Consider the following 8,735-nt stretch of genomic DNA (forward strand, 5'->3'; position numbering starts at 1 on the left):
TTATTCCAGGTTTTCGGTCTACTCATTCATAATTTTTGGCGTCGAGCATCCGAACTGGGGAGCACCTGAACTATCTCTGGTTGTGCAAGCGTGGCCTGGGAAACAGCTGAAACATTTGGCAATTTGGCAAAGATTTGTGTTTAAAAGGCAGTACAGGAACCACTTATGACTTCCATGAGGGGTTTGAGAATGCTACCTATGGAATCTGACTACAGGGTTTGAGTGTAACACTGCCTTGGTGTATCACCTAGGAAGGCTCCAGGACCATTTCTGTTTTCCATGCAAAGGGGAAAATTCCTTTCCAATGACTTCACCTGAATTGTTTGACATTTCCCAGCCCAGACCCCAAACCTGGTGATCAGATGATCCCAACCCCAGCCTTCAAACCACTGCAAATAGAGAAGAGACAAGCTATTCCTGAGAGAGCCCTGCCCAATATACAGATTAATAAAGAGAATAAATTTGTTATTTTTAAAAACAGCCCTGTTTGGGGTGGTTTGTTATGCAGCAATAGGTAACATGAACAAACGGTAAAGCTTGGAGCCTCTGAATGCCTGGAGTAAATCTTTTAGCAGTGGAGGCACATGATGTTTGAAGTAGGACTGAACACACTTCAGTGGGGGTAGACTGCACAGTCTAAATTTCAAGAAGTTATTTTGCTTGTTACATCATTTAACTATTAACTTCAGGGCTTTGCATCTCAGAGTAGAGAAGACCTGGGCCCTGTCCCCAGGAGAAAGCTTAGGGGACAGTGAGCTTGGGAGAGCAGTCCATCCCCACCACCCACCGTGCCAGAGTGGAGGAGTGGTGTGGGAGCCAGAGATCACCCATTGTTTCTGTACCTTTTGAGAGGCAAGGAGGAGGATCCCACAGTCCTCATGGGCCCCAAGGTGGGTGCACACCGTTCCTGCTTCTGAAGTCCCTTCTTTGGCTTCTGAGAACAACCCTCTCCCATTTCCTCCAACCCTTCTAGCTGTTAATTCTCTATTCCCTTTGCAGGCTCATCCTCCTCCTCCTGACCTGGGAACGTTAGGGCTGCTCACAGCTCAGTCCTGGACCCTCGTCCCTTCTCAGCTATAGACCTACTGTGGCAAGATAAAAATAGACATTTGGTCTTTGTCCTTGGTTGCTGGAATAGAAAGGCTAAAACTCTTGGAATTTTCTGATAGGACATTTGTTATTATTTACATTGTTAGTGTTATTTTATTGTAACATCATGGTTTCTTATAAAGAGACCCTTTTCATCACACCTGAATTTATGCTAATGAGATGACTTAGAGTGGGTTCCCCAGAGAGCCTCCAGATGGGCTGGGAACCAGAAACACCAAGTCATTAGAGGACTGGAACTTTTAACTCCACCTACCGACCTCCAGAAAGGGGCAAGGGCTGGAGACTGAGCTCCAGAGGTCTTGAAGAGCAAGGCTGGTGGGGCTTCTGGGTGGGGAGCATGTGGAGACCCTGGAGGCTGGTGCACCCAGAGGGGTCCTGGAAGTCCCATGCCCATCCCACGCTCTGTCTTCTGTCTCTTCCCTTTGCCACTTCCTGAGTTTTCTTCTTTATAATAAACTTGTGAACTCAAGCAAAGTGTTTTCCTGAGTTCCTGAGACATCTGGAAGCTGGAAATGGGTTGTGGGAACACTAATTTGTAGCTGGCGGGGCAGAAATGCAGGCAGCCTGGGCACCCCATATGCAAGTGGCTTCCGAAGTGGGGGCAGTGTTGTGGGACTGAGCCTCTAAACTGTGGACACAGATAGTAGCTCCAGGTAGATAATGTCAGAATTGAATTGCTGGACACCCTGTTGGAGAACGGGTGTTAGATACCACTTGGTGTTGGAAAGAATCAGAGAAGTTCAACCTGGTCAAAACAGAATTCATGATCTTGCCCACCCTCTATTCCTCTTCTGGGGATCCCTGCCCCAGTGACTGCTACTGTCTCTACCCAACAGCTCAAGTCCAAATCCTAAGGCACCTCCCTCCCCCTACCTCCCACCTCCCCCCACCTCCCACCTCCCCCTACTTGGGGCCATAAGTGTGCTATATTGGTTTTCACTCCTAAATAGCTCTCAGATCTGTCCACCCCACAACAGCCATCTCTTAAGTATGATCACCCTTCACTGCAACAATGGCAATAGCCTCCTATGGGGCTCACTCCATTGTTTCTGTCCCCAGTAATTTGCTCTTTGTCCTGTATCCACAATAATCTTTTCAAAATTTAAATCTGGTTAGTCACATTCATGACTCAAAACCTTCTGAGTGCCTCTCACTGCTCAAGGTTGAGTGGCTGTCCCCTCCCATCCTCAGCTCTGCCAGCTCCTCCCTGCTCTCTGCCTTCAGGCTACCCTGGCCTTCTTCCAGTCCAGCCCCCTGACACTCTCTCCAACGCAGAGCCTCTGCCTGGCCCAGCATGTTCTTCCTGCAGTCCGAGCTATTCCTTCCACCTCACCTTCCTCACAGGCCTCCCTGGCCTCCTGACCAGGTCAGATCCCACCTTCTCAGCATCGGCCAGAGGGGCTGAGTTTGTCTAGTGTTGGCCCCCTCGATGCACTGAGAGCCCCCTGGCGGTGGGACCTCTAGCATTTCCACTGCACAGAAGAGGGTGGGCTGGGGCTGGGACCAACGCACCTGCATGACCCTAAGAGGGATGCCTCCTTAAATTCTATGCCCCAGCACCTCCCGCACCTCTTTCCTGTCCTGGAGTGAACATGTGCCCCGATGAGGGTTGTAGCCCAAAGGGTCACCACCACCACCTCAAAATCTCTTTTAAGTCTTATTTTATCTTTAAAATAGCTTGTGAATTTTGTATTCAAGTCCATAATACAGCAATGTTTGTTTAAGTGTAAAAGCAATATCCTTCTCCAAATCAGAGTTGCTGCAGGAAGACAGGCTATGTGTGCCTGGGGCCTCTTGGCCACGTCCCAGGGCATGAGGTGCCATGCCCATGTCGAGACACAATCATGGAATTCCACACTGGGCATAAAACGACCAGCAAGAGTCCAGCAAAGGGACCAACAGGGCCCCCTTTACAGGACACCACTCCCAGCCCATGATTAGTAGTGATGGGGGAAATGTTTCCTCTAAGCTGCCTGGGTTCAAATCTCATGAGAGCCACCCTAGGGGGCCTTGGTGATGAGAAACCTTTCTGCAGTGTTGTGTCCTATATGTAGTCAGGAATTATGTGATTCCTGTTTCATGGATGGGACATCCTGTAGCTACTCAATCAATCAATGTTAGCTCTTAACACGCTTCTCATCCTCCACTCCCCATCTCTTTTACCTGCCCTCTGCTAACATGGCTAAAGTCCTGGCCCCTTTCAATTCTGCCAAACCATGACACGTTTTATTTATGAAGCCTCAATTAATTACATTTCTTAATTAGTGGTTCTGTTTCTAGAATCCCCATCTTTCTATGTAAGTAACTGTATACACATCCACGTAGGTTTAAATGCGGTTCCCAGAGCCCAGCATAAGCATCCCCTTGTTAGAAATACTTCCAGGCCCCAGCCCAAGCCCACTGAGTCACAAACGCTAGGGAGCTGGGAGCAGTGGGATGTGCCTGTAATCCCAGCTGCCTTAGAGGTTGAGGCGGGAGGACTGCTTGAGGCCGGGAATTTGAGACCAAACTGGGCAGCATAGCAAGACCCCTATCTCGAAAAAGTTAGAAAGAAGGAAACTCTGGAAGTGAGGCCCTGTGATGTGCCAACAAGCTCCCGAGTGACGTCTATGCATGCTGAAGTGAGAATCACTGACTTAGATGGCCCTCGGGGTGGCCTTAAAACTAAAACAAGAAAAACACCACTTTTAGAAGTTCCACCAACCCCCGGGTACCCCCACCCATCCCGGGCCCCAGGTTCGAGCCCTGGCCCCTGGCAAAGCTGAACGGCAGGGCGGTGACAGCGCAGTCCGGTCCAGGCCTGGCCCCCACTCCCGGTGGGCGGGGAGGGTGCGTAGGGCGCCGGCGTCCGGTCACGGTGGGAAGTGGTGCGTGCGGCGTGGGCGCCGGCCCCACGGGGCTCCCTCTCCTCCCTCCCTGCAGGGACCCGGGGCGCGGACTCGCGGGCGCGGCGGGCGGGACAGGGGGAGGGGCGGGACGTGCTCCGGGGCCCGGCGCGAATGGCCTCCGGCCGCTCTCGGCTGCTGGCCATGGCCGCTCCCCCGCGCGTCCCCGCACGGTCCCCGCCCCAGTCTGGCCGCAGCCCACCCCGCGCCGCCACTGGGCGGATGGGGGCGGCGGCTCCTGCCTCCCGGCTTTCGGAAGCGCAGAGCGGAGCGCGCCTGATCGAGTCAGGCTTCCGAGTGGGATTGGAACCCGGGGCACCCTGAAGTTTGGGGAAGGCAGGAGCAGAAGGGAAGGGATGCGCTCCCTGCTTTCCGGCGGCGCGGAATGGGCCTCCTGCAAGCTCCTGCGTAGGCAAGTTTTCCCCAGTTGCGCGCTGCACCGGGGACTCGCCAGGCCCGGGAGACAGCCCAGAGGAGAGCGCTCAGTGACCCTCCGGGGGGCAGACACGTCAGGTCAAGTTCATGGGCAGGAAGACTTTGTGCACGTGGGGGTCTCCGAAGGTTGAGCGCGACCTCTATACCCCCACTTCGAGGCAGTCGGGCGGCGGAACAGACGCTAGCCCGGCCGGGGGTGCGGGTGAGGGCCGCAGGGAGCCCGCGAACGACGGAAAGTCGCCCCCCACACTGCACCCGAGCCCTCGGGAACTCGCTTCCAGGTGTCCCAGCGGCCGCGCCTCCCCGCCCCCGGCCCTCCCCCGTCGCGGGCAGGTTCAACCAGGAGGCGGCGTGGCCCCGGAGCCGGCCCCAGGCCCGCATCCTCCTCCCACTTCACCCTGCCGCAGCTAAAAGCCGGAGGCTCCAAAGTGGAACTAACTGCGTTGCCTTGTCGAGCCTGGGGCGACTCGCCTCGGGGAGGGCGAGCCTGAACTGCAGCCCCGCGCTCCTTCCACGGCCCGAGGAGTTAGTTACGTCTCCAGAGGGGCGAACGGCGTCATGGAGCCCACAGGGGCGCGGTTAAGTTTGCAGGCGCCGGGACCAGCGCCCTTCGGAGAGCCCCCGCTGGTCGAGAAACTGTCCGTCCCGGGGGTCCTCTGCGTGCAGGGTGGCGGCGACGGCGGTGGCCCTTCGGAGACCCTGAGTCCTGACGCTCAGCTAGGGGATAGGCCCCTGTCCCCGAAGGAAGAGGCCGCCCTCCAGGAGCAGGAGGAGCTGCTGCAATGCCGCCGCCGCTGCCGCGCGCGCTCCTTCTCCTTGCCCGCCGACCCCATCCTGCAGGCGGCCAAGTTCCTGCAGCAGCAGCAGCAACAGGCAGTGGTGCTGGGCGGCGAGGGGGCGGAGGACGCGCCGCTCGGCCCGGGCGGCTGCTGCGCCAAGTGCAAGAAGCGGGTGCAGTTCGCGGACACGCTGGGGCTGACCCTGGCCAGCGTGAAGCACTTCAGCCAGGCGGAGGAGCCGCAGGTGCCGCCCGCAGTGCTGTCGCGCCTCCGAAGCTTCCCTATGCGTGCTGAGGACCTGGAACTGCTGGCCGCCGCGGCAGCGGCCGCGCCCCTCTCAGCGCAGCCTTCCCGGCTCCGACCGCTCTTCCAGCTCCCGGGGCCAAGCGCCGCGGCCGAGCGCCTGCAGCGGCAGCGCGTGTGCCTGGAGCGCGTGCAGTGCTCGACGGCCTCGGGCGCGGAGGTGAAGGGCTCCGGCCGCGTGCTCTGCTGCCCTGGGCCCAGGGCGGTGACCGTGCGCTACACCTTTACGGAGTGGCGCTCCTTTCTGGACGTGCCAGCTGAGCTGCAGCCCGAGCCGCTGGAGCCACAGCCGCCAGAGGCGCAGTCGGGGGCCTCCGAGCCAGGTTCCGGGGATGCCAAGAAAGAGCCAGGCGCCGAGTGCTTCCACTTCTCGCTGTGCCTGCCCCCGGGCCTGCAGCCTGAGGGCGAAGAGCAAGCTGATGCGCGCGGCGTCGCGGTCCACTTCGCTGTCTGCTACCGCTGTGCACAGGGCGAGTATTGGGACAACAACGCGGGCGCCAACTACACGCTGCGCTTCGCGCGCCCTGCGGACGCGCTCTGAGCCTGGAGAGCTTGGAAGAGCCGTGGGGCGGGGTTGATTAGCACGTGGAGCTCGGGCTGCCGCCCCAGGGGACTTGCTGCGACGCTTTGCTGGGCATGGCGAATCTGGCGGGAGGGGAGCGTGGAGGGAAAGGAGGGAGACGTTGAACCGTCGACTCGCACCCCAGCAGAGAAGTGAGCGAGCTTAGAGAGCCCAGGCAAAGCTCCGAAAGCCTCTGGCCCCCGTCTTCTTGGCCTTTGGACCTTCCTACAAGGCCTCTAGAATTCCCAGCCTGCGTCAGAATAGGAAGACACTTTCAAGGCCTGGAGCAGCTGCCTCCAAGAAAAAGGCTCCTGACTCCCAGGCATGGTTCTAAGGCCTTGGGATTGGTGTTTAACTCTAACTATCATATTTTAGCCCTTGCAGCTTGCCGGAGACCCCTAGGGAAAGAGCAAAGGTCCTGCCACCGTGCACCAAAGGAAGGTGCCCCGGGCTGTGGGTGGACGCGTGGGACCTTTACATCCCAACCTATTTCTCAGAGAAAACCCGGTCGCGGCTGGGTCAGGCCACCCTTTTCTTTTGACTGAGATGTGGGAAATGTTTGCCCAGACTTGACATTGTTTATTTGTGCGATTGTGTACAAATGTCCTTTAAAAAAGTAAAGGCCACTCACACCCCGTTTTACGCTGTACTCTGTATTTTGGCTTTCGTGCCTTTGGGGAGGCACTGGCAGTCAGCCAGTCTTTGTCAGCTGATGATGTGCGCGCTTTAACAACTGCTAAACAACAGCCTACAAATTCCTCTCCTGCAGTCCTCCCTCTTTGCTGCGAAAGGGCCCAGACTTCCCATGTGCTTTAAAATATTCTGTAGAAAGTGTTCTGACCCTCTCCGAATTAAGACGTTTGGTGAATTGAAATACCAGAGTCCTCTGGGAGAGCCGGGCACGCACGCCCCAGCGCCCTTTGTGTAGACAGAGCACACTGTTGTGAGACTCCCGGGCCATTAGCAGTCAGAGAAGTTGGGCCCTTTTAGTTGCTGGACTTCTAGCGCAGGGGTTGGGGGATGGAAAGGTGGCTTTCTGTTCCTCTCAGAGCCACAGTGGGGAATGGTGACTTGATGGAAGAGGAAGCATGCCCAGCGAGTCAGTGCTGCGCAGACGCAGATGGCCACCTCTGCAGGCCTGTGGGGTGGGGTATGGACAGCCTTGGTCGCTGTGCTGGCTGTGGATGCAAGATGATGTGGCCGTCTGTGCACGGGCGGGCAGGAGGGCGTCCCGAGTAAGGTCTGTCACCCCTTGATTCTGCCTCAGTGATTTCCCTTTTTTTTATTCTTCCCATTTTCCAGCACGTGGAGAGTACAATCAGTGGTTTTAGGGATGGTAGTCTCTAAGGAGGGACAGTTTCACTGTTGCTTGATAGAACAAGGCAGGGCATGCATACTATAGCCCATGGGCCAAATCTGGCACATCGCCTGTTCTTGTAAGGCCTGCCACCTAAGAATAATTTTTACATTTTGATTTTTTATTTTATTTTATTATTATTTTTTGAGACGGAGTTCCACTCTTGTCGCCCAGGCTGGAGTGCAATAGTGCAATCTTGGCTCATTGCAACCTCCGCCCCCCAGGTTCAAGCGATTCTCCTGCCTCAACCTCCAGAGTAGCTGGGATTATAGGCATCTGCCACCATACCTGGCTAATTTTTGTATTTTTGGTAGAGACAGGGTTTCACCATGTTGGCCAGGCTAGTCTTGAACACCTGACCTCAGGTGATCCACCCGCCTTGGCCTCCCAAAGTGCTAGGATTATAGGCATGAGCCACTTCACCCGGCCTTACATTTTTAAATTGCTGAAAAAAATTCCAAAGAAAGTACTATTTGGTGGTACATGAGAATTATATAAAATACATATTTCAGTGTTCACAAATCAGGTTTTACTGGAACACAGCCGTACACACTCGTTTCTGTCTTCTCTGTGCTGCTTCCATGCTGCCGCAGCAGAGTGGAGTAGACACAGCAGAGACCAGATGGCAAAGTGGAAAATATTTGCTGTCTAGCCCTTTCACAGAAGACTTGCCAACCCCTGCTCTAGAGAAGTAGTGTTTTTTAAACACTATATGCTGAGAATTATAGTTAATAAGGCATTTAGACTTTTAATGAGCTTTTGCCACTTGAAATAAACCCCCTTTGGGTAAAGGTAAAACTTTATATGACTCAGTCATCTTGTTTAGAATAAACACGAACGTGTGAAAAGTGCGGTTATTATTGTGTCGGATAGGGGAATCTGCCTGTTGCCCTCTTTCACCTAAAAAAATAACACATCAGTGCAACTGAAATACAGCACCTGTTTGAATTAGCTTCAAACTACAAAACTGCCAGGTATTTCTGTGCTTCAAAATGTGGCATCTTACACAATAGACGTATTTAGTTTGAACTTCGGGTTGGAGATATCCGTTTGACTATGGCAGTGTTTCCAAAGGAAACGGATCATAGGAAAAAATAATTTATTGATAGCAAGCCATCAGGAGTTAACAAATTACAATTTAGACTTTTAAAAATGGTCAATGGTCACATCGATGAAATAATAAATACTTAATTCATATATGCTTATAAAAGCTTTATGACTAAAAATAAATGACAAAATGACACAATTTTTATGTTACTAAATATAAAAGCAATCAAGCCTTCTCATGCATCATTAGGTAATCT

The 8,735-nt window shown here is 54.3% G+C and overlaps 1 protein-coding gene across 1 annotated transcript; it reads left to right on the forward strand.

Moving 5' to 3' along the window:
• Window positions 1-4,955: 4,955 nt before the first annotated feature.
• On the forward strand, window positions 4,956-6,710 carry PPP1R3G (protein phosphatase 1 regulatory subunit 3G). Its single transcript, XM_033216111.1, has one exon. The coding sequence runs from the start codon at window positions 4,989-4,991 to the stop codon at window positions 6,051-6,053; it is 1,065 nt and encodes a 354-aa protein (XP_033072002.1). The 5' UTR covers window positions 4,956-4,988; the 3' UTR covers window positions 6,054-6,710.
• Window positions 6,711-8,735: the final 2,025 nt, after the last annotated feature.

The sequence above is a fragment of the Trachypithecus francoisi genome, unplaced genomic scaffold (genome assembly GCF_009764315.1).
Source record: "Trachypithecus francoisi isolate TF-2019V2 unplaced genomic scaffold, Tfra_2.0 Lachesis_group10, whole genome shotgun sequence".
Taxonomy (NCBI): Eukaryota; Metazoa; Chordata; class Mammalia; order Primates; family Cercopithecidae; genus Trachypithecus; species Trachypithecus francoisi.

Excerpts from the sequence above, each read along its gene's own strand:
- PPP1R3G (XM_033216111.1), top strand. The coding sequence starts at position 4,989 with ATGGAGCCCACAGGGGCGCGGTTAAGTTTGCAGGCGCCGGGACCAGCG.